This window comes from Gekko japonicus, unplaced genomic scaffold (genome assembly GCF_001447785.1).
Source record: "Gekko japonicus isolate JY-2015 unplaced genomic scaffold, Gekko_japonicus_V1.1 scaffold2661, whole genome shotgun sequence".
Lineage (NCBI taxonomy): Eukaryota > Metazoa > Chordata > Lepidosauria > Squamata > Gekkonidae > Gekko > Gekko japonicus.
In genome coordinates, this window is record NW_015167136.1 from 60143 (window position 1) to 85936 (window position 25794).

General features: G+C 47.0%; 1 protein-coding gene across 1 annotated transcript in view; it reads right to left on the minus strand.

The window, feature by feature from the left end:
- SMARCA4 (SWI/SNF related, matrix associated, actin dependent regulator of chromatin, subfamily a, member 4) overlaps positions 1–25794 on the minus strand; it is a 110793-nt gene that overhangs the window by 39080 nt on the left and 45919 nt on the right. The window contains exons 19-23 of the mRNA XM_015413054.1: positions 21448–21558; positions 16594–16836; positions 13981–14094; positions 3581–3688; positions 681–767 (exon numbers count right to left, since the gene is read on the minus strand). Of these exons, the coding sequence (XP_015268540.1) occupies positions 681–767; positions 3581–3688; positions 13981–14094; positions 16594–16836; positions 21448–21558 (663 nt within the window). The remainder of the gene's footprint in view (positions 1–680; positions 768–3580; positions 3689–13980; positions 14095–16593; positions 16837–21447; positions 21559–25794) is intronic.

Genomic DNA, 25794 nt, shown 5'->3' on the forward strand with positions numbered 1-25794 from the left:
TGCAAGTGGAGGATTGGGGAATCAAACCCGGTTCTCCCAGATTAGAGTCTGCGCACTTAAACCACTACACCAAACCACTACACCAAACCCTTTAAATCAATACAATCAACAGGATGATGTGTCCAATAAACCAGGGGTCCCCAACTTTTTTGAACCTGCAGGGACTTTTGGAATGCTGACGCCGCCACAGAAGGCGAAGCCAGCCACAAAACAGCTGCTGCAGCTTAGCTTCAATCACTCGGTGAAGATCTTTGTGCTGTGGTGACAGCTGTTGCTGAAGCAATGTTTTTAGAAATCTGCACAGCCAATCAAATTTCCAATGGCCAATTGGAAGCCTTGCAGGGCAAAAGTTCCACCAGGCCCCACCCACTTTCTAGAAACACTCGGTGGGGGCCAGGAAAGGTGTCGGCGGGCACCAAGTTGGGGACCCCTGCAATAAACGCCACGGGTTTGAATGGCAGAAATCTGAAGACGGGGAGAACGACAGCAGCTATGCGGGATGTCCTCAGTCGGCTGACGAGTAAGAAGCGGGTATTGAACAACCACCCACGAGCTGCCCCGTGCTTGAAGTATCTGGTAAAACATTAGCCCCTGCACATATCCTTCTGGCCCATCATCGCCTCTCTCAAGCAGCCCTTCTTCAAGAACTGTACCACGAAGGCTGGAAAAGGCTTCATTACCTCTATGTGCTGAAACATGTAAGGATGGTTGCAGATCTTCCTCAGCTGCATGATAGTGTTCATAAGTGTTTTCGTACCGCCTTTACCCTGCAAGGACAGGACAGCGTCACTCACAAACTTCTCCCCGGACAAAACGGCTGTTGATTTAGCATTGTGCTCAAAACGTTGAAAGGGGGAAATTGTTTATGAAAGGTTACATCGTCGTTTCAGAAAGCAACCGCCGTATTGAGGGCTGGCGACCAAGCCGTGCCGTAAAGGGAACTTCCTTTACAAGGAAGTCAAGCAATACACAGCAGTGCTCATCCTCCTCCTAACCTGCATTTCCCCAGAAACCTGAAAGGTCCCCAAAGCGTAAAGTCTGCCTTCCTCTGGAGGAGAGCAATGGTAAGGCATAAGAACATCAGAGAAGCCAATGCTGGATCAGGCCAATGGCCCATCCAGTCCAACACTCTGTGTCACTCAGTGGCCAAAAATACCAGGTGATCCTCAGGAGGTCCAGCGGTGGGGCCAGGACACTAGAAGCCCTCCCACTGTTGCCCCTCCAGGCACCAAGAATACAGAGCATCACTTGTCCCAGACATAAGAACATCAGAGAAGTCAATGTTGGATCAGGCCAATGGTCCATCCAGTCCAGCAATCTGTCACACAGGGGCCAGAAATACCAGGTTCCATCGGGAGGTCCACCAGTGGGGCCAGGACACTAGAAGCCCTCCCACTGTGCCCCCCCCCCCAGCACCAAGAATACAGAGCATCACTTGTCCCAGACTGAGAGTTCCTATCTATCCCTTGTGGCTAAGAGTCACTGATGGACCTCTGCTCCATATACTTATCCAGTTCCCTCTTATAAGAACACAAGAGAAGCCAATGCTGGATCAGGCCAATGGCCCATCCAGTCCAACTCTCTGTCACACAGTGGCCAAAAATACCAGGTGCCATCAGGAGGTCCAGCAGTGGGGCCAGGACACTAGAAGCCCTCCCACTGTGGCACCCCCCCCCCCACAAGCACCAAGAATACAGAGCATCCCTTGCCCCAGACCGAGAGTTCCTAGCTATACCTTGTGGCTAATAGCCACTGATGGACCTCTGCTCCATCTGCTTATCCAATTCCCTCTTGAAGCCGTCCATGCTTGTAGCCACCACCCCCTCCTGTGGCAGTGAATTCCACGTGTTAATCACTCTTTGGGTGAAGAAAGATTTCCTTTTATCCGTTCTGACCCAACTGCTCAGCAATTTCATGGAGTGCCCGCGAGTTCTTGTATGGTGAGAAAGGGAGAAAAGTACTTCTTTCTCCACCTGCTCTATCCCATGCATAATCTTATAAACCTTGATCATGTCACCCCTCAATCGTTGTTTCTCCAAGCTAAAGAGCCCCAAACCCTTTAACCTTTCCTCATAGGGAAAGTGTTCCAACCCTTTTAGCATTCGAGTTGCCCTCTCCTGCATGAGTCTGTCTGCTCCACATGAGGCTACTGCAAAAGATGCAGGATTGCCCTAACCCTGTTTCAGGAGGCTAGCCATGCTGGTCAGGCCACAGGAGGTACAATGCTCCTTTGCATCCTGAGCAATACCTCTCCCACCTTCTGACTGCGATCCGAGGACTCAGGGACCTCCATTCTGACTTTTACCTGACGAAGGGAGCTTTGACTCAAAAAACTCATGCCCCGAAAATCTTGTTGGTCTCCAAAGTTCTACTGGACTCGAATCCAGCTCTTCTGTCATTAAAATAGCAGCCCACCCAGTGACGCGAAAGCCCGTTAAAGGGCGATTAGATGGGTACCTGCTACTAGAGCGGGGGGGCACCCGTCCCTGTGTTGCAGCGGTGAGTGGCAAGCGGCGAAGCGAAGCAGTGGCGACGGAGAAAATGGTGGCTGGCAAGGCAAGGAGCGAGCGAGCGAAGGAGGACGGACCAACTGGCGCGGAGGCGGAGCAACGCAGCAGGCCGGAGCCTCATCGGGACAGAGGCCGCAGCGTAGCATGCGCGGAAGTGCGAGTGGTCCTGGCCCGGAAATGGAATCGCTACAGCCAGAAGAAGGGAACTCCAAAGACCAGCACCAGAAAGGAAGCCGCTGACTATCGCCCGCAAGAACAAGATAACAACCGAAGATCCGCCGCAAAAAGGGTGCCTGGTAGGGTAGTCACCACCCCTGTATGTCTGTGGCCCTAGGTTAGATTCTGTAAATGTGATTAGCACTCTCTGTAAGCCGCCCAGAGACCCTTAGGGGTTAGGGCGGGATAGCAAATCGAATAAATAAATAAATAAATAAATAAATAAAATGCTAGCTTATTCCCCCCACACACAAATGCTGTAAGCACTGGCAGTAGTGTTTTCATGGAAGACTAAAAATGCTGGACGACACATCCAATTACCATGTTAGATTACACAGGGAAGCCATTGAAATTCATAAACATAAACACAATTTCAACAGGAAAGAAAAGAGTTTAAAAAATAAACAGGGCATAGTTTCCTGTCCTGAAAAACAGCACTACAGATAAGATTAGAATTTCAACAGCCCATCCACATGCAAAAGAACCTCCCTCAGGAAAGCTCCTCCATTAGCGTGTCACAGCCTGGGGAACGCCTACAAGATAATGATTCAGCCCTACCTCACCTTCCTGAGTAGATATAAATTACCTGCCTACCATTTTTCTTCCCACACTGACACAGAGAGTACTCCATCTTTCTGTGTTTTACCTCTGAGGATGCCAGTCACAGCTGCTGGCGAAACGTCAGGTCCTACAATGCCAAGACCACGGCCATACAGCCCGGAATATCTACAACAACTAATGAACTCCGGCCGTGAAAGCCTTCGACAACAAACTAAAAAAAACCCTCAGGACCCAACAGGAAGAGACCCGAACCCACCCCCATTGCATGCAAGTAGGAAGTCTAATGTCCAAACCTTTTTATCTTTCTCCGATCCATCCGTAAGCAGAACTCCCTTGGCCTGCATGTGCCTATAGAGTACCCTCTGCAACGCAGACATGTCACATTTAATCACATACTCCACCTGTTGCGAGAAAAGAGAGAGAGAGAGAGGTTATCTCCTGAACATCCATGCATTAAAATAATTTTGTGGTCCCAGAATGCTGAAGATTTCTTTGCTTTCAAGTGCTTCAGAGCCGTAGTCTGCCAGGGGAAACACCCTTAAAGGGGATATCATCATTGTTCTCATTTTATTTTTGTTTCCATGGGGGAAGGAAAACCTTTTCCTTATATGGCAAAGGCTCCAGACCACTTGTAAAGTTACAATAGAAATTACACTAAATCACATTAGTCTCTGGTGCTTTAGAAACAGGAAGATCAGCCTCGGTTAGAGAGCAGGTGTCTACTGCAGTTTCTCCACAAATGTAAAATAGTATCCTTGAAGAAACAGGATACTGAGCCTTCTGGCCTTCAAAAGGCTTGCTGATATAATTATTTTGGACTTGTACTGGTTTGGATCCTGTTTGTAAAAGTTACTCTTGCCACCGGACCTGGTCTCTGAAACCCAGGAAGTCCAGCCTAACTATCCTGAAGATTTTTGTGTCTGGTCTCTTACGGGACCAGTTATGATGGAGAAGAAGAATCATATGCAAATGGGGGACTTCCGGTACGGCGTTTCGACGGTCGGGGGGGAGCGAGATGCGCTCCGTCCCCGACCGATCTGTTTTTGCTTTATTTGAGCCCCCCGAGATTCGGGGGAGCTCGACCAGCCTCCTGATGGTGGGGGCTGGAGCAGGGGGCGTTCTTTCGGCCCTTTCCCGCAACTGGCAGGGCGGGGGAGGTGCCCGGAAAAGCTCCGAAGCTGAGGCGAGTAACAGAGAGCATGGCGGCCATGTTCGCGAGAAACGACCATCCGCTCGTTTTTAACTTATAAATGTGGATTATAACCAGCAGCAACGAAGAAAAATTCAGCAACAAGTGTCTTTGTGTGGAGAGGATCCCCAGATTGGACTGGCTTAATCGTAAAAAAAAGCGGCCAGAAAACGTTCAGCTAAGTATTAACATATTCTTGTATTGGTTTTCTGAGGGGAAAGGAATTTTCCGGGATGAGACCCTTGAGACTGGAACTGTGAAATATAAATAGAGGGTAGAAAAGATGGATGAGGGACAAATGGAACTGATTGGAGAAATGTTTGAACAGTTTCTAAAGGCGATGGTAGAAGGAATTCAGGAAGGCATTAAAGAGGGATTTAAAACGACATATGCAAATTGGTATGGACCCTCTATGCCTCTGGAGCACACTGAAACTGCGGAAGAAAATAGCCTGAAACAGGAGAACAAGGAACAGATAATGGAGTTTGAGATGGGAACTGAAAAGATGGAATTATCAGACACAGCGGAGCGAAAACGAGACGAGGATTTAAATAATGGAAATGACTCGAGAAAAGGAAAGACGAAAGGAGAAAGGAAAAGGAGTAAAGTGAAAAGAAAGCGGAAAAAGAAGAGAACTTTATGTAAGAGGCAAAAGATCAGGAAGACAGGAAATCAAGAGACGTTAAAAAACATAGAAGGGAGATCGGAAAAAAATTACCACTGGTGTAAAGGGAGAGAACATGTGGATAAGTTACAGTGGCTAGAGACATTACTGATATATAGAAGGCAATACAAAATAAATGGTATAATACATTGATGTTTATGGAGATTGAGAACATGGGATATGGATGCTTAGACATATATATGGGATATTGATACTTATGAAGATTAGGAATATAAATATTGAACGTAGGACATGTGTACTGTACCAGGGGAAAATTAACTTTTAAATGTTAAGATCTAGAGACATCTGGAATTAAATGATAAGAATGATTGACAGATATTTAAATGAAGTAATTTATATATACCAGTCAAGATTCTGTTTTGTTTGTTTGTTTGTTTTTTTATGCTGATCTTCTGAATGAATTAATTTTTGTGGAAATATTTTGTGATTGGAAAAATGAAAGCAACTAGACCCGTGATAGAAAATGTTTTAATTTATCTACAAGTGTTTATATTTTTTTTATAAACTATATATTATACTTTGATTGATAAAATGAAATAGAGCATGCTTGAATATGCCTGGGAGGATTGTTTAAGAAATGATTTGGAAGGTATGAAATATGGTAAGGAATATATACGAAAAAATATATATGAATATATTTACAAAAAGGCACTGATAGTTTGTTAATCATGTAGGATGGCGTTAAAAGAATGGAGTAAATTAAGCAAGATAGATTTATAATGATTATTAGAAAATTGGAAATAACGATTAAGAGTTAGAGGTCTGTCCCGAGAAAAGAAGGAAAGAGTACCATAAATAATGTAATTATTGGATGCTGAAAGTAAAGAAATGTACTTGTTAGGTGAATAGGATGCTGTCTGGAAGAAATTATGTATAATGAGTTAGATGTGTGGTGGTTTTGGTGGTTGGTATATTTGTGTTTAAAAAACCCAATAAAAATATATATTAAAAAAAAAAAAGAATCATATGCAAATGGAAGCAGCCGAATCACATGATCTCAGGAACCAGGAAGTGTGGCGCAGGCCACTTTAGGGGAGTAATCCAGTAGCTTGGCTGATGAGAGGACCGAAGTGGCACATTCTCCTCATCTGCCGGCATAAAGATCATGAAGAGCAGCAGAAAGTTGACTGTATAATGAATCAAAGCAGCCTTGCATACCCATCTGGGTGGTGACGAAGACGGGACAGGCAATTAAAAGAGATCCTTTGATGAGAATGAGATTGACAAGGAAGGGAGCTTTCTTGGAAGATACGAGTCAAGAAAATAACTGGATAATAAATTGTGATAACTGGATGAACCAGGAACATTTTGTCATTTCTCTGAACGACGGGAGGGAATGCCTCTGGATCATCGAAAAAGAGGACAAAGAAGATCAGAGCAGAATGCATAATTGTGCAGACTTCCTTCTCTTGAAGGTCATAGACCTTTCTTCCTTCAAGTTCTCTTCCCCTTCCTTCATTCCTTTCTCACTGCTTGCACCGTGTTACTGCTCTGGCTTCTTTCTGATTTCATTCTCGTCTTTTCAGCACGATTGTATTTCCCCTTTTCTCCTTGATACTCCTCCTCTGGATGCTTTTTGGAGATTCCTCTTCTGGAAAGATTCAATCTCAAGAACCCCAGAGGAAGACACAGTAAGTGTGCAAAACTTTACAGATAGAGAGCTACGCTTAGCTTTCGACTTGATAGGCTGGAGGCCTATTGTACGTTTTAGTGTTCTGAAATTCTTTCCTATTTGCCTTTTTTTTAAATTGCCCATGCATAAACACACACACACACAGTGTTATTTCTATTTCGTGAATGGTTTTTTAAATCTTACCTGGTTAGCTACTATTACATAATATGATAGTTACTTTCCTAAGTGAGGAATCTGGCAACTATCTGAGCACTTAAACAGAAAAAGGGTAGTTAAATGATTGGTAAAAGTATGAGTTCCAGAGGCTGCATAAGTGAATAGTGTTTGAACCAGTTTTTGACCCTTTGCCTACCACCATTTCTGAGCTGGATGACCGTTGTTCAAATTGGGCAGGTTTTCAATACTGTCACCAGGGGTCATTTCCTGTGAGAGCGCACGGGAGCGGAGCTCCGACAGTAAGGAGCCCAGGGGGCGGGCACATGCAACAAGCCCCACCCCCTGCTCCCAGCAGCCCTCAGTCGGGCCACAAGGAGCAAGAAGCAGCCAGGTAAGCTGCAGAGCCCCCCCCCCCGGCCCACCTTCAGGGACAAGCTCTCCCTCCTCCCCAATAGCTAGCCATCCAAAAGAGTCCAGTGGAGCCTGAGCGGTGGGTATTGCCTCCTGACACACTTCTGGTGATGTCCGGGGGTGTGGCATATGCAACTAAGTTATGCCGATGAGTTATGCTAATGAGCTCCGGCACCTCTTTTTCTACGAAATGACCCCTGACTGTCACCATAAAATCTAGTGGATAACCCACTCGGTGAGTCAGCAGTTGCCGGGCGCAAGGCACCATTGGTTGTTCTGGCTGATCGGCCCTGGGGATCGTCTTCTCCGTCTGACATGGTAGCCTTTGTCGACGGATACGATGGGATCTGGAGATCACAGCCTCAACAGACAGCACTGTTCTATCAGAAGGTTCTTATAGACTACCTTGACCCCAGCACAGTTTGTGAGATGACTGCAAGAATGCTGGTAAACAGTGTGGAGTAAATAGTTTCCCCACACCTACGCCTGAAGCCCCAGGCAACCTGGAAATAATTATTTCCCCTCATGGCTTAATTAGAGCCTCAGAGAGGTCCCTGAGATGTACGTAACTTCTTTTCTGTGGCAATCCTTCTGATTCTGTTGACTTTCTGCATTCACTTCGAAATACAGTCGGAGAAGACCACCATTCCATCCATCAGGGGCCTTCCATACATAATTGAGGACCCGTGTCCCCCATGCAACGTGGGTATTTGTAGTACTGTTAGCTCTTCCTACAAGGATATAGATACGTTGACATCAAGACATGCTTGTTTCATTGGCTTTTTCCAAAAAGGGCTGCGTGGGGACTCCTCTGGATGTTGCTGTTGTTCAGTCGCACAGTCGAGTCCGACTCTTCGCGACCCCATGGACAAGATCACGCCAGGCCTTCCTGTCTTCCGCCGTCCTCTGAAGTTTGCTCAGTTTCATGTTCGTTGCATCTATGACACCGTCTAACCATCTCATCCTTGGCCGTCCACGTCTTCTTTGACCTTCAATCTTTTCCAGCATCAGGGCCTTCTCCAGTGAGTGCTCCCTTCTCATTTTGGTCGCCAAAGTATTTGAGCTTCAGTTTCATTATCTCCAATATGCTACTGAGGAAGAGCAGAGGGCAAGTACAAGTAACCCCAGAAAGAGTGAAGCGGCTGGGCCAAAGCCGAAAGGACGCTCAGTTGTGGATGTGTCTGATGGTGAAAGGAAAGTCCGATGCTGCAAAGAACAATACTGCATAGGAACCTGGAATGTAAGATCTATGAATTAACGTAAGCTTGACGTGGTCAAAAATGAGATGGCAAGACTGAACATTGATATCTTAGGAATCAATGAACTAAAGTGGACAGGAATGGGTGAATTTAACTCAGAAGACCATTATATCTACTACTGTGGCCAGGAATCTCGTAGAAAAAATGGCGTGGCCTTTATAGTCAACAAGAGAGTGCAAAAGTCAGTACTGGGATACAATCTCAAAAACGACAGCATGATTTTGGTCCGATTCCAAGGCAAACCATTCAACATCACAGTAATCCAAGTCTATGCCCCAACCACTGATGCAGAAGAGGCTGAACTGGACCGGTTCAATGAAGACCTACAACACCTCCTAGAACTAACACAAAAAAAATGATGTCCTCCTCTGGATGTTTTGACTGAAACCACCAACTCATTACAGTGAAGTCACTTTGATGTCCGTGAACAACTGGACCCAGTGCGGTTCTTCCCTCAAGTAAACTTCCCTGGACCAGGCAATGAGAAGCAGCCAAGAGCTCTGTGCAGCGTCAGTCCATGCCCAATACGTGGGTTCCTTCTGAAGCATAGAAGCCACTTATGGACAACTGAAGTAGAATCCCAAAACGGTAGAGCCACGTTCCACGTGGGGCCTAGAACTATAAAGGTCAGGGAACTCACATTCCGCGTGAAGGGGGACTGTGGGCCTTCCGCCTGTCGAGTCGTTTCTATACCTTCTTATCTCCACTTTCTGCAGCTCCACATAGAAAAGTTAAGTGACTTTCTGTTGGCAGCTGCCAGATCCCCAATTGCCATGAATTGGAAAAATAATCTACCCCCTACTCTATGGTATGATAAGATCTGGCAATTTTATGTCATGGAAAAGATTGCCTACAAGAATGCCCAAATTGATAATGTGAAGGATAAAATTCTAGTGATTTGGCACCCGTTCTTGGAATTACATGATCACAGCAGATAAAGTGCCAAAAAATCTTTATCCTAGAGACTTGTTGCATTTCTAAGCTTGTTGTATTGGTTTTTATATTTTAAATTTATATTTTAAATATTTTATATTCATATAAATACTTTTTATCATGCTGTTTAGGTTCGCCATCGCTTTCCTCCCAAGGAGCAGGCGTCTTTTAATTTCATGGCTGCTGTCACAGTCTGCGGTGATCTGGGATCCCAGGAACGTGAAGTCTGTCACTACTTCCACGACTTCCCCTTCTATTTGCCAAGGAGTGATGGGGCCGGATGCCATGATCTTAGTTTTTTTGATGTTGAGCTTCAAGCCCACTTTTGCGCTCTCCTCTTTTACCCTGAGCAAGAGGCTCTTGAGGTCCTCTTCACTTTCTGCCATCAGAGTGGTATCGTCTGCATATCTGAGGTTGTTGATCTTTTCCCCAGCAATCTTAATTCCCGCTTGTGATTCATCCAGGCCAGCATTTCGCATGATGTACTCTGCATATATATTAAATAAGCAAGGCGACAATATACATCCTTGTCGTACTCCTTTTCCTATGCTAAACCAATCAGTTGTTCCATATCCAGTTCTAACTGTCGCTTCTTGGCCCTTATACAGGTTTCTCAAGAGACATGTGAGGTGGTCTGGTACTCCCATCTCTTTAAGGACCTGCCATAGTTTGTTGTGATCCACACAGTCAAAAGCTTTAGCATAGTCAATGAAGCAGAAGTAGATATTTTTCTGGTACTCTCTTGCTTTCTCCATAATCCAGCGAATGTTGGAAATTTGATCTCTAGTTCCTCTACCTCTTCGAAACCCAGCTTGTACTTCTGGTAGTTCTCTATCCACGTACTGTTGAAGCCTAGCTTGTAGGATCTTGAGCATGACCTTGCTAGCGTGTGATATGAGTGCAATTGTGCGATAGTTTGAACATTCCTTGGCATTGCCCTTCTTTGGGATTGGAATGTATACTGATCTTTTCCAATCCTGTGGCCACTGTTGCGTTTTCCAAATTTGCTGGCAAATGGAGTGCAGAACTTTAACAGCATCATCTTCTAAGACTTTGAATAGCTCAGCTGGAATACCATCACCTCCACTAGCTTTGTTGTTAGTAATGCTTTCTAAGGCCCATTTAACTTCACATTCCAGGATGTCTGGCTCGAGGTCAGTGATTATACCGTCGTGGTTGTCAAGGACATCGAGGTCTTTCTTGTATAGTTCTTCTGTGTATTCTTGCCATCTTTTCCTAATCTCTTCTGCTTCTGTTAGGTCCCTACCGTTTTTGTCCTTTATCATGGCCAGCTTTGCATGGAACGCTCCCTTGATTTCTCCAATTTTCTTGAAGAGATCTCTAGTCCTTCCCATTCTATTGTTTTCTTCTATTACTTTGCACTGTTCATTCAGGAAGGCCTCCTTATCTCTCCTTGCTGTTCTCTGGAAATCTGCGTTCAGTTGGGTAAATCTTTCCTTTTCGCCTTTGCCTTTCGCTTTCCTTCTTTCCTCTGCTATTTGTAAAGCCTCATCAGAAAGCCACTTTGCTTTCTTACATTTCTTTTTCTTTGGGATGGTGGTGATTGCTGCCTCCTGTACAATGTCACGAACCTCCGTCCATAGTTCTTCAGGCACTCTATCTATCAAATCCAGACCCTTGAATCTATTCTTCACCTCTACTGTATATTCATCAGGGATGTGATCTAGGTCAAACCTGAATGGCCTCATGGTTTTCCCGATTTTCTTCAGTTTAAGTCTGAATTTTGCAATGAGTAGCTCATGATCTGAACCACAGTCAGCTCCAGGTCTTGTTTTTACTGACTGGATAGAGCTTCTCCATCTTTGACTGCAAATTATATAGTCAATCTGATTTCGGTGTTGCCCATCTGGTGATGTCCATGTGTAGAGTCGCCTCTTAGGTTGTTGGAAAAGGGTGTTCGCTATGACCAGTGTGTTCTCTTGACAAAACTCTGTTAACCTTTGCCCTGCTTCATTTTGCTTTCCAAGGCCAAACTTGTCTGTTATTCCAGTTACCTTTTCACTTCCTACTTTAGCATTCCAGTCCCCTATGATGATGAGGACATCATTTTTTGGTATTAGTTCTATGAGGTGTTGTAGGTCTTCATAGAACTGGTCCAGTTCAGCCTCTTCTGCATCAGTGGTTAGGGCATAGACTTGGATTACTGTGATGATGAATGGTTGGCCTTGGAATCGGACCGAAATCATTCTGTCATTTTTGAGATTTGACTTTAGTACTGCCTTTTGCACTCTCTTGTTGACTATAAAGGCCACACCATTTTTTCTACGAGATTCCTGGCCACAGTAGTAGATATAATGGTCTTCTGAGTTAAATTCGCCCATTCCTGTCCACTTAAGTTCACTGATTCCTAAGATATCAATGTTCAGTCTTGCCATCTCATTTTTGACCACGTCAAGCTTACCTTGATTCATAGATTCCAGGTTCCTATGCAATATTGTTCTTTGCAGCATCGGACTTTCACCATCAGACACATCCGCAACTGAGCGTCCTTTCGGCTTTGGCCCAGCCGCTTCACTCTTTCTGGGGTTACTTGTACTTGCCCTCTGCTCTTCCTCAGTAGCATATTGGACACCTTCCGACCTGAGGGGCTCATCTTCCGGCGTCATATCTTTTAGCCTTTTGTTACTGTCCATGGGGTTTTCTTGGCAAAGATACTGGAGTGGGTTGCCATTTCCTTCTCCAGGTCAGAATACTGGCCAATTTAGTCTCGACTATTTTGATTGGGTCCTGGTCTGGACATTCCAGGCTAGCCTCATTTCATCAGATCTCGGAAGCTAAGCAGGGTCAACACTGGTTAGCATTTGATGTTAAAAGGGCAAATGAAGGAAGATTTTGTTGGACTACGGACTCCATTTTATAATTGGATAAGAGAGAAATACAAAGAAGAAGAGGAGATTGGATGTATACCCCGCCCTTCACTACCCAAAGGAGTCTCAGAGCGGCTTACAAACTCCTTTCCCTTCCCCTCCCCACAACAGACACCCCATGAGGAAGAAGAGGAGGAAGGAGATTGGATTTATACCCCGCCCGTCACTACCCAAGGGAGTCTCAGAGCAGCTTACAAACTCCTTTCCCTCCCCCTCCCCACAACAGACACCCTGTGAGGTAGGTGGGGCTGAGAGAGCTCTGACAGAAACGCTCTTTTTCAAGAACACCTCTGACAGAGCTACGGCTTGCCCAAGGTCATCCAGCAGCTGCAAGTGGAGGAGTGGGGAATCAAACACGGTTCTCCCAGATTAGAGTCCGCGCTCCTAACCACCACACCAAACTCCTTAATACTATAATATCAAGAGGCTTTTATGAACGTTTAACACTTCACAGTCGATCTCTGTATAATACGAAATGACAAGCAGAGAAAAGTTATATGCAGAAGTCTTATTATTTGTGTTCCTTCCCCTGCCCCCTGCCCCCATCTTTGTGTGTTCTAAAAACTTAATAAAACTTACTCTGAAAAAAAAAACCCAAACTGGTTAGCATTTGGATGGGAGACCACCGAGGAAGTCTAGAGTTGCTACACAGAGGCAGATAATGACAAACCACCCCCGTTTGCCTCTCACCTTGACCAAGATTGCGCAGGCTAGCCTGAATCTGTGAAATCTCAGAAGCTAAGAGGGTCAAGCCCTCATTAGTACTTGGACTGGAGACCAGGCTAGCCCATTCCCGTCAGATCTTGGAAACTAAGCAGGGTCGGCCCTGGCTAGTATTTGGAAGGGCAGCCTCAAAGGAATACCGGGGTTGTGATACGGAGGCAGGCAAGGGCAAACCACCTCTGAAACATCTCTTGCCTTAAAAACAAGTCTAGCTCGCCACCTAGTGGTGCACAATGCTGAAGGAGCTAGGACTTCTGGATGCCGGACAATCTTAGGATCTCCTGGCTATTCTACACACAATGCCACATGATAATTAAGTAGGAGACCACTAAGAAAGTCCAGGGTTGCTATGCAGAGGCAGGCAGTGGCAAACCCACTTCCTGTTTGCCTCTTGCCTTGAAAACCCAGTAAGTTGGCTGCCGCTTGATGGCACTTTTCACCACCACACCACTTTCGACTGGCGTTTTCTCTCTGGAATGTCAGGAAAAGGTTTCTTCCTAGCCCAGCTATACAAGGGCTTTAAAAAAAAACCCAAACCTGCAGACATCAGAGGTTAAATCTGGGGACCTGCAGCATGCAGGTGTGTTAAATCTGGGGACCTGCAGTATGCAGAATCCATGGTCCTTGCCCACAATCGCACCCTGAACTTCTAAACACTTTCCTTGATAAACCATCTCCAGCAAAAACTGTCTCCTACAAAATACGTGAAGTGGTAACAATCCTATTCTGACCGCTCACAAGCCAAATGCTATTTTCCCAGCGTGACGAGAGAAGTCCCAGTAAGAACTGGAAATCAGGTTTCCTCGTAAGGGTCACCTTTTCAGGCAGCTGTGCTTCCACTTCCTTCTTTAACCTTCTTAGCAAGAAGGGACGCAGCACTTTGTGCAAGCGACGGATGATCAGGATCGTCTCTTCTTCATTCAAATCCACCTGTTTTGGCCCAAGTGTTCAGAGAAACGCCAGTTATTAAAATGTCTAAGGACACCCGAAGACGTCTGATCAGTACATAAGAACATAAGAGACGCCAATGTTGGATCAGGCCAAAGGCCCATCCAGTCCAACACTCTGTGTCACACAGTGGCCAGAAATACCAGTGCCATCAGGAGGTACAGCAGTGGGGCCAGGACATTAGAAGCCCTTCCACTGTTGACCCCCCCCCCAAGCACCAAGAAGACAGAGCATCACTTGCCCCAGAGCCCCTAGCTATACCTTGTGGCTAATAGCCACTGATGGACCTCATAAGAACATAAGTAAGACAAAAGAATTCATCCCACTACAAACGATGGCACAAAACAGTTTCACGGCAGAGAAGCGGCGCCTGTCGGCTCGCATCTCAGCACACCGAGGCCCCTAAGGCGGAGCCGGGCCACTGGTCCATCCAGCTCAACATCCTCTGCCAGGGCTTCAGGCGGGGAAAAGGCCCTTTCCGGCTTCCTTAACTGGAGATACCAGGGACTGAACCTAGGATTGAGCAGGCACCTTTGGAATTTCAACATAGCATGCTGGACACAGCCACAGAATGGCTGCTGCAGGAGGCAGAGTGACCACAACTTACTTCCAGTCACTCATTGAAAACCCTTTTGCTTTGGTGATGGCTGCTGCCAAGGTAACATTTTTACAAAATCTGCAATGCCACTCAGAGCTCCAATGGCCAATCAGAAGCCTTGCTGGGCAAAACCACAGCTGGCCCTGCCCACTTTCTGAAAAAATGCCTAGAGGGCGCCCAGGTGCTCATGGGCACCGTGTTGGGGACCTCTGCCCAAGACAGTTGGCACAGTCCACTCACAACAAGCGGAAAGAGCCTTGGCACTGGGCAGAGACGGTGGGGAAGGGCAGAGCGGCTGCTGATGACCAGATTTAAAGTTTTGCAAAGTTTTAGAATACCGACAAAAGTACTCCCTTTGAAGGGGCAAGATCTCAAAATAACATACCCCGTTTTTTAAAAGGCTGGAGTAAGAAGTGTGTGTGTGTTGTTAGCTCCCAGGGATGAAACAAGCATCACGCAACAAAGTGGGCCCAATACTTGCACCGGTACCTCAAACAGTGATGGATGCATTGACCCACATTTCCCCCGCGGCAACACTGTTTGCTTTGATTGCTGAAAAAACACGGCCTCCTCAGGACCGGCACAGCATTTCAGGTGGAAGCATTTCCAGCTACTGCGTGCTTTGTACAGCCCTGGCAGTAATTACTGCCTTGGACACCACAGTGGAAGAGGGCATTGGGCTTAAGAAGTTATGACTAGGTTTACCATAACAGCACCCTGCTTTGGCATACACTTTAATACCAACTTGATCTCTTTTGATAAAAGATCAAGATGGGTAGCCGTGTTAGTCTGCCTGTAGCAGTAGAAAACAGCAAGAGTCCAGGAGCACTTTGAAGACTAACAACACTTGTGGGCAGGTGTAGGGGCTTTCGTGAGTTCCTGCTCACTTCTTCAGCGTCATCTGCGTAGAAAACAAGAACTGTCTCAGAATCACAGGGACCTCGGCGTTAAAAATGCACACATTTTGCTCCTCACCTTTATCAAGAACCTGAGAATTCCTATGGCTGGTCAAATCTCTTGGCCTCCTGTTTCAGGGTTCTCTGCTCAGTTACCTTCATTCCATTAGGAAGTTAAACATTAAGCCCTGCTGGTAAATTTCTGAAAAACAGTGGCTCTGACTCATGTAATATTTATATAGATAAAGGTAAAGGTTCCCTTGCTCGAAAGCCAGTCGAGTCCGACTCCAGTCGAGTCCGACTCATCTCCGTTTCAAAGCTGAAGAGCCAGCGCTGTCCGAAGACGTTTCCGTGGTCATGTGGCCGGCATGACTAAACACCAAGGTGCACGGAACGCTGTTCCCTTCCCACCAAAGTGGTACCTATTTATCTACTTGCAATTTCTTGCTTTCAAACAGCTAGGTTGGCAGGAGCTAGAACTAGAGACGGGAGCTCACTCCGTCATGCGGCAACTCGGGTCTCGAACTGCTGAACTACCGACCTTCCACATGCTGCAGTTCAGCGTATTAACCACTTGAGCCACCGCAGCTCCTTCCTTTATATATACATTCCTTCATATATTCCTTTATATAGCACTGTGGAATTGTTTCGTAGTTTTAATGGTTTTAAACTCGTTCAGTTTTACTGTAAGCCGCCCTGAGCCTGTCTTGGCGGGGTATAAATCAAATAAATAAACAAAGCGCCTACACTGCCACAAATTTTGTTATGTCTTTAAGTTGCTACTGGACTCTTGCTCTTCTCTTTTGATAAAAAGCACACTTTTTCTATGCCAGTTTTAGCATGAAGGTAAACGAACTCTTGAGTTCACAGCCGAATGCTCACGACGCTGGGAGTGTGGTGCCGTTGACAATTTAGCTACACTGGGAGCTCTGCAGAAGCGTGTGACTCTTGTAAACAGAGTGGTCCAGCACTTTCCCCCACGCCTACCTTTTCTCCAGTCATGGCAAACGGAGCGTTAAACCACTGTTCAAATGTGCTACAGCTCTTGAAGATGGTCGGAAGGAGGAAGTTGAGCAGAGCCCACAGCTCCGGCAGCTTGTTCTGTAGTGGGGTCCCCGTCAGCAGCAAGCGACGCGGGGCTACGTAGTGCGTGTTCAGGACCTGGGTGAGCTTGCAGTGGTGATTCTTCATTCTGTGACCTTCGTCGACAATCATGTACTTCCAACGAATCTGAAGATCCAGGAGAGCAACCAAATCTGGGTTAGAACAGGGATGAATTCTACCCATTGGAGAAAAGTTTTAGTAAGGATCTCTCTCCTGTGCACGGGTATTAAGCTTTCAACTGGAAATAAGAATATAGAATCATAGAATCACAGAACTGGAAGTGGTCCTACAGGCCATCTAGACCAACCATCCCCCTGCTCAATGCAGGATCAACCTAGAACATTTCTGACAAGTGTTTGTCCAGCCACTACTTGAAGACTGCCAGGGAGGGGGAGCTCACCCCCTCCAGAGGCAGCTGATCCCACTGTTGGAACAACGTTTACTGTAAAAACGTTTTTCCTAATATCCAGCCGGTACCTTCCTGCCCTTAATTTAAACCCATTCTTGCGAGTCCTGCCTTCTGCCGCCAACAGGAACAGCTCCCTGCCCTCCTCTAAGGGGCAGCCCTTCCAATATTTAAAGAGGGCGATTCTGCCCTCCCTCAACCTCCTCTTCTCTAGACTGAACATTCCCAAGCCTTTCCTCATAGGGCTTCTTGGTCTCCAGGCCCCCGATCGTCCTCATCACTCTCCTCTGCACCCGCTCCATTCTGTCCACATCTGTTTTGAAGGGAGGCCTCCAGAACTGCACACAAGACTCCAGGTGTGGCCTGACCAACACAGTGCACAGTGGGACTACCACATCTTGCGATTTGGATGTGATGCCTCTGTCGATACACCTCAAGATCGCATTAGCCTTTTTTGTTACTGCGTCACATTTGCCACTCGTACATAAGAACATAAAAGATGCCAATGTTGGATCAGGCCAAAGGCCCATCCAGTCCAACACTCTGTATCACACGGTGGCCAGAAATACCAGTGCCATCAGGAGGTCCACCAGTGGGGCCAGGACATTAGAAGCCCTCCCACTGTTGCCCCCCACCCCCAAGCACCAAGAAGACAGAACATCACTTGCCCCAGAGCCCCTATCTATACCTTGTGGCTAATAGCCACTGATGGACCTCTGCTCCATATGCTTATCTAATTCCCTTTTGAAGCCGTCCGTATTTAACTTTCGGTCCACCCGTGCCCCGAGATCTTGCGGCTCAACAGTAAAATAGCACGGGAAGAAGAGGCTGCTTCCCTTTTACGTACACCCAAGCGGCCATCTGTGAAGTCAGACCTACAGGGTCATAGGAGAAAAAGATGTTCTGTGTTTGTATGTGTGTGTCTTTTGCACTGTGTTGCAGGAGGGTGCCTGAAGGGCCAACCAGGAAGAAAGGGGTCACAGCAGAGAAAACAACCGCAACCCCAGAGGGAAACTCACCCGCAGGATGGGAACCAGGCAACTGGGCAGACCGAGGCTGGCAATGAGTCTCAGGTGTGAAAGTGGGAAGAGAAGCCCTGCCCTCTGCGAGGATGAAGCGAGGCTGTCAAGGGAGAGGGGCAACCTCAACCCACAGGTGGGGCTAGCAGGTGAAAGAGGCGTGCCACATGGCAGAAGGGAGGCAAGGGAGAGGAAGCCAAGCAGGCTGTGATGTCTGGGCTGAAAGACTGTCTCTGTGACTTCAGCTAGTCTGTGAATTAAAGGCTGCTACTGCCCTGACCTGAGGTCATGATCTGGGCTGCGCAAGTAAAGGCCTAGCAGGCCCAGGAAGCCTGAGCAGCGGTGGGAGAAGGCCAGGCCTACAACTCCCAGAAGTCCCTGAGAGGTTTTGGCGCCAATTTTAGCCAATCATAGAGGAAGGGGACTTATAACAAAAGAGCTGGTACAGAAGGAGAGCTATTCTTTCTTCCAAGAGAGCAGGGCCAGAGGGAAGGCTGCTGCTGGGAGAGACCCTCACCCTGAGAGGAAGGGTGAGCAGACTCAGGCCCCACTGAGACAATGAGCGAGGGACTGTGAGTCTAGTCGCGTTCGGGCATTTGGTCTCTTTTCTCTTCACCTCCTTATTGCTGCTGTTCTTGCACCATTTCACATATTTGACCGACCTCCTATAAAAATAAACCTCTTATTTGTTGTTTACTCTGCCTGGTCCTCATGTTATTATTCGGCCCAATAAGGGAGGCCTGAAGGTCTTGGGAGGCTGCTCTGGGCCTTCTCAAGGGATCCTAAAGCCAGAGTGGTGGCAGCGTCAGGTGACCCCCCCCCCCCCCGAGCCGTGACAACTGGATAGCCCGATCTCGTCAGACCTCGGAAGCTAAGCAGGACCAGTCCTGGCTACTATTTGGATGGGGGGCCTCCAAGGAATACCAGCGTCGTGACGCAGGGGCAGGCCATGGCCAACCGCCTCTGAATGTCTGCTGCCTTGAATAGGCCCATGGGGATCGCCGTAAAGTCAGCTGTGCCCTGACGGCACGTTCCTCCACCATCACTGCAGCACACGGCGGCCTCTTTCTGGTTACTGCAGCCAAGAACAAAGGGGGGAGCGCCGGTAAATGCCCACCTCCCAGCCTCGTACGGCCTTGCCGCTCACACGCTTGGCTCTATCAGGTTTCCGTATGCACACGGGCACTCCCACTGGGAGTGAGTAAGTGAGGCCAGCATCCAATTTAGCTCTAATGAAAGACGGGAAGGGACTGAAGAGCCGCTTGGAGCCGTTCCAGTACCCATTTGAGAACCCTTCTCAAAAGAACAATGTCTTGCGGCATCTTAAGCAGACTTCTGCCAGATGCATTAAGCGTTCCGGATTCAGCTGACAGACAGGGTGATTTACAGGCAGGGCTTCAAGCAGCGGGAAGCGGAACTGGCACAGCAGGCTGTGCGTTGCCAAGAGAGTAAATCATCCATCCAGAGTGGGTGGGGATCGCTGCCAACTTGGATTCCATCTGTAATATTGGCTGTAGTAGACGAAAATGGCCACCTCTCTCAAATCTGTCGCAAAGGACAATCACTGGGGGAGGCAGGCAGGCATGTTTTGCTCTATTCTTACATTTTCAAGGACAAAATTAGGAAAACATAAGGCCCCTGCTGAATCAGACCAGTGGTCCACCTAGTCCAGCATCCCGTCTCATACGGGGGCCAGCCAGTTCCTCTGGAGGGCCAGCAACAGGGCAGAGAGGCCGAGGCCTTCCCCTGATAAGGACACCAGAAGAGCCCTGCTGGGTCAGACCAGTGAAGGTCCATCTAGTCCAGCATCCTATCTCACACAGCGGCCAGCCAGTCCCTCTGGAGGTCTAACAACAGGACATAAAGGACGAGGCTTTCCCCTGATGTTGCCTCCTGGCACCTGGATTCAGAGCTTGACTACCTCAGTATGTGGAGGTTCCCTTTAGTATCCAAGACTAGTAGCCTCTAATGGACCTTGTGACGACCCCTTATTTGGGGAGGTCTGGTTTCCCTTTAAAAGTGTTCTTTAGGTTTTTCTCTACTGGGTAATACGGCTGCCACCAGGAAATTTATAAGGCTTTCCAAACCTTTATAATATATTATCTATCAATGGGTAGGTATACCGAGGGTTTAGGCGTTCACGAAGGTCTATGTGGTCTGAGGAATATTCTTTCCAGAGCTGGTATACTTGAATGAAATAACATTTATTTAAATAAAGCGTAAAAACGAGAACATGTAAACAGTACTGGGAATGATTTGAACCATTGCTTGGTGTCTCTCACAAGCTTCTCCTTTACTGACAGGGAGGTTTCAAGCAACTTTGTAACATAAACTCAAGGTCATGCAAGTTCACTGTTTCTCTCCTTCAGACTTCAGAATGCACTTAATTTATCAACTGTCTTATTCAACTCTAAGACATAGAACTTAACAACCCACACAGGGAAGCTTCTTCTCTCTCATACATAGCTGAACTCTTTTACTACACAGAACCAAATTATCCCACACAGGGATGAGTCTCCTTCCACTCAGAGACAGCACTTAACTTAACTGACTTAACTGTCTTTCTCAACAGTCATCTCACTAACGGTCACTCTTGACAGACATAAATATCATCCACACAGCATCACTTCCAAAACCCCTCCCCCTCTCTGTCACTCACCAATCACACCACTTGCCTGTTTCAACCACACTAGACTTTCATACAGCTATGCATCCAAACTTTTAAAGACACACACACATATAAACAAGGAATCGTTACAGACCTCTTCTCCATGAATCTGTCTAATCCCCTGTTAAAGCCATCTATGCATGTGGCCATCACTACATCCTCGGGCAGTGCATTCCCCATTTTAATCTCTCTCTGTGTGTCCATCCTGAATCTACTCTATTATTGAGGAAACAAAGAAATGCTACAAATAAATACACGAAGCTGCCTTCTGCTAAGTCAGACCACTGCTCTATCAAACATTGGCTGGTATTGACTACTTTGACAGGCAGTGGCTCTCCAGGGTCTCAGGTCATGGTCTTTCTCATCACCTCCTGCCTGCTCCTTTTAACTGGAGATGCCGGGGATCGAACCAGGGACCTTCTGCATGCCGAGCAGAGGCTCTGCCACTGAGCCATGACACACACACCCCACTTGATTTATCTGCATTTCTAACGTATATAGAAGCCCAATACAACTCGTTGGATCTCGGGACAGCTGCCAGTTAAAATATTTCTGGCAAGATACCCCCTCTTGATTTCTTTCAACAACATGGAAACATTAAAAAGCAGCGACCCAGAAGGAAGCCGATAGCCGAGAAGCCTCACCTTGGCAAGAATGTGCTTATCTTTGATGATATATTCATACGTAGTGAGCAAGACGTTGAATTTTCCACTTCGAAGCTGAGGTACGAATGCCCGCCTTGCAGCTGGAGAGCCCTAACAAAAAAGAAATAGGAGAAACTCAGCAGAGCTCTTAGGAATGAATTACCAGATGGTGTTTTGGATTTGGCAGCCAATACTCTGACACCCAATTCACGCAACTGGCTCATCAGCAAAACCAAACTGTCTGTGACCCAACTTCTGTGAGGGAAGGGAAACAATCACGCTCGAGCGTGTCCAGAAGAGGGCAACCAGGATGGCGAGAGGGTTGGAATCCAAGTCTTATGAGGAAAGGCTGAAAGAGTTGGGTCTGTTTAGCCTGGGAAAGAGAAGGCTTAGAGGGGACATGATTGCAGTCTTCTGAAGAGCTGTCATGTTGAAGATGGACCGGATCTCTTCCCTCTTGCTCCAGATTGCAAGACTAGATCTGGTGGGTGGGAATGACAAGGGAGTCGATACCGGCTAAATATCAGGAGAAACTTCCTTACTGTAAGGGTGGTTGAGCAGTGGAATGGACTGCCTCAGGAGGGGGTGGAGGCTCCTTCGCTGGATGTTTCCAAGCGGAGGAGGCTGGACGGCCATCTTTTGGGTATGTTGTAGGGCTATCTTTCGGCTCTGCTCCTGCAGAGTGCAGGGGGTTGTTGGACTAGATGACCTTGAAGGTCCCTTCCAACTCTAACGTTCTATGATTCTATCAGTGGGGTTGAGATTAAAATCCTTTCCAGGAGAGAGAGCGGCAGCTTCGGGGGACAGGCTGAGCAGTTAGCTTCCCTATGGTGCAGAGAGTCCCAAGAGAGGGCTCAGGAGCTGGTGATGGACTGAGAAATAGGAAATGTAAGAGAGGGAAGCCGGAGGAAAAGGGCAGAAGGTACAGGGGAACAAAATGTTGTCGAAGGCTTTCATGGCTGGAGTTCATTAGTTGCTGTAGATTTTCTGGGCCTTATGGCCGTGGTTTTTGCATTGTAGGACCTGAGGTTTCGCCAGCAGCTGTGACTGGCATCCTCAGAGGTATAACACAGAAAGATGGAGCACTCTCTGTGTCAAGGTGAGAAGACAATGGTAGGCAGGTGATTTAGATCTACTCAGGAAGGTGGGGTAGGGCTGAGTCATGATCTTGTAGGAGTTTCCCAGGCTGTGAATATGCTAATGGAGGAGCTTTCTTGTGCCCCAAAGAGCACTGAGGTCAGGAACGCAGAACCAGCTGACTCTTCCTGGCCCGAGAGACGTCAAGTTGACTGCCACTAGAGCCAGGGCCTTTTCAGCAGTGGCTCCATGCTGGCGGAATGAGCTCCCGGATAACATCAGGGCCCTGCGGGACCTTTTACAGTTCTGCAGGGCCTGTAAAACGGAGCTCTTCTGCCAGGCGTTCGATTAGGGGCCGCCGCTGAAGAGTGGCCACTGGTGAATGCGCCACGGACGAACGGGCCTCCAGAACACATCTCGGCCCACACAAACGGGCCGCCAGAACACATCTCGGCCCGTATGAAACACCGATCGGTTAATGCCATTGTCTGTATATTGTACGCCGCCATCATTATTATTATCAACATCATCATTGGCACGGTTAGTGGTTGTTGTTTGCATTTACTCTGTATTTTAATGTATTTATTGTTTTAATGTTTTAATGTTGTTAGCCACCTTGAACCAGCTCTGTGGCAAGGCGGGATATAAATCGAAATAATAAATAAATAATAAATAAATAAATAAGACTCTTTTGTACATGGAAACCTCCTCAGGAAACAATCCATATACAAAAGAACCTCCTCAGGAAAGCTCCTCCATTAGCATGTTCACAGCCTGGGGAAATTTATATCTACTCAGCCCCACCCCCTCTTCCTGAGTAGATATAAATTACCTGCCTACCATTCTTCTTCTCACCTAGACACAGAGAGTACTCCATCTTTCTGTGTTATACCTCTGAGGATGCCAGTCACAGCTGCTGGCAAAACGTCAGGTCCTACAATGCCAAGACCACAGCCATACAACCCGGAAAATGTGCAACAGCTAATAAGACAATGACAAATGGGGAGGAGGGAGTCATAAGAACATAAAAGAAGCCAATGTTGGATCAGGCCAATGGCCCATCCAGTCCAACATTCTGTCACACAGTGGCAAAATATACCAGGTGCCATCAGGAGGTCCAGCAGTGGGGCCAGGACACTAGAAGCCCTCCCACTGTTGCCCCCCCCCCAAGCACCAAGAATGCAGTGCATCACTTGCCCCAGAGTAATTATCTATACCCTGTGGCTAATAGCCACTGATGGACCTCTGCTCCATATGCTTATCTAATGCCATGTTGAAGCCGTCAATGCTTGTAGCCGCCACCACCTCCAGTGGCAGTGAATTCCATGTGTTTATCACTCTTTGGGCGAAGAAGGACTTTCTTTGATCCGTTCTAATCCGACAGCTCAGTAATTTCATTGAGTGTCCACAAGGAGGTCTTGTATTGTGAGAAAGGGAGAAAAGTATCTCTTTCTCTACCTGTTCTATCCCATGCATAATCTTATAAACCTCAAGCATGTCACCCCTCAGTCGTCGTTTCTCCAAGCTAAAGAACCCCAAGCGCTTTAACCTTTCTTCATAGGGAAAGTGTTCCAACCCTTTGATCATTCTAGTTGCCCTTTTCTGCACTTTTTCCAAAGCTATAATATCCTTTTTGAGGTGTGGTGACCAGAACTGTATACAGTATTCCGAATGAGGTTGCACCACTGATTTATATAGGGGCATTATATTGGCTGATCTGTTTTCAATACCCTTCCTAATAATCCCCAGCATAGCATTGGCCTTTTTTACTGCAGTTGCACACTGTCTCTACATTTTCAGTGAGTTATCTACTACGACTCCAAGATCTCTCTCTTGGTCAGTCTCTACCAGTTCGGACCCCATCAACATGTATTTATATTTAGGATTTTTGGCTCCAATGTGCATCACCTTGCACTTGGCCACAATGTATCCCATTTGCCACGTTGACGCCCACTCGCCCATCCTCGACAGATCCCTTTGAAGTGCCTCACAATCCTCACTGGTTTTCACCACCCTGAACAACTTTCTTTAATCATCCGCAAATTTAGCCATTTCACTGCTTACTCCCAACTCCAAATCATTAATGAACAAGTTAAAAAGCATCGGACCGAGTACTGATCCCTGTGGTACCCCACTGCTTACCACCCTCCACTGAGAAAATTGCCCATTTATACTCACTCTCTGTTTCCTATTAATTAGCCAGTTTTTGATCCACAAAAGCTCCTTTTATCCCGTGATTTTTGAGCTTACTTAGGAGCCTTTGATGAGGAACTTTATGAAAAGCTTTCTGGAAGTCAAGGTAAACAATATCTATTGGGTTCCCCCTGTCCACATGTTTGTTCAACCCCTCAAAGAACACTAAGAGGTTAGTGAGACCACATGAATAGACCACATGAATAAACCACATGACACGCAAGGACGAGAGAGAGAGAGAGAGAGAGAGAGAGATAGAGAGATAACCTGGGTTTATACCCCGTCCTTCACTACCCGAAGGTGTCTCAGAGCAGTTTACAATCTCCTTTCCCTTCCCCTCCCCACAACAGACACCCTGTGAGGTAGGTGGGGCTGAGAGAGCTCTGAGAGAGCTGCTCTGAACTTGTGACTGACCCAAGGTCATGCCAGCAGCTGCATGTGGAAGAGTGGGGAATCAAACCCAGTTCTTCAAGATTAGAGTCCATGCTCCTAACCACTACACCAAACTGGGTCTCTCAGGGGAGAGAGACAGGGATATTAGGAAGGCTAGCTGAGACAAAAGATAATTCAAGGGGTGGATGAAGTAGGCTGTGGGCTGAACTTGAGTAAACATGGAGGAGTGGCGGTGGGGGGGGAGGAAGAGCCATGGGGCACAACACAGGGGCATAAGAACAATGGGGTGATGACAGGGCAGGGAGCCCAGGGGGCTGACTAAGAATGACAGCAGAGACTGAATTTCATATTGTCTTCCGCTAATCAGCCAGTGCCTTGGGTGAAGGCATCTCGCATCAATGCTCTAGCATTCAAGAGCTAGACACCCCACGCACATCAGCGCGTCCTACGCCTTATTGTTTATCTGTTTGCAATGCTGGATTACAGATCGAGGACTCGACTATGTTTGCAAGTCTTGACTTACTGCTACATCCCAAGGTACGCCGGAAGCTGCCCTGCAGAGAACTGTTCTACCAGACTTGGAGCTCTGCTAGGCTGCGGCTCTAAGATTAACGGCCAAGATCAGACCAGACAATAGGCGAATGTTCCCTCCCCTCGGATTACATCACAGTCATTCCTGAATGA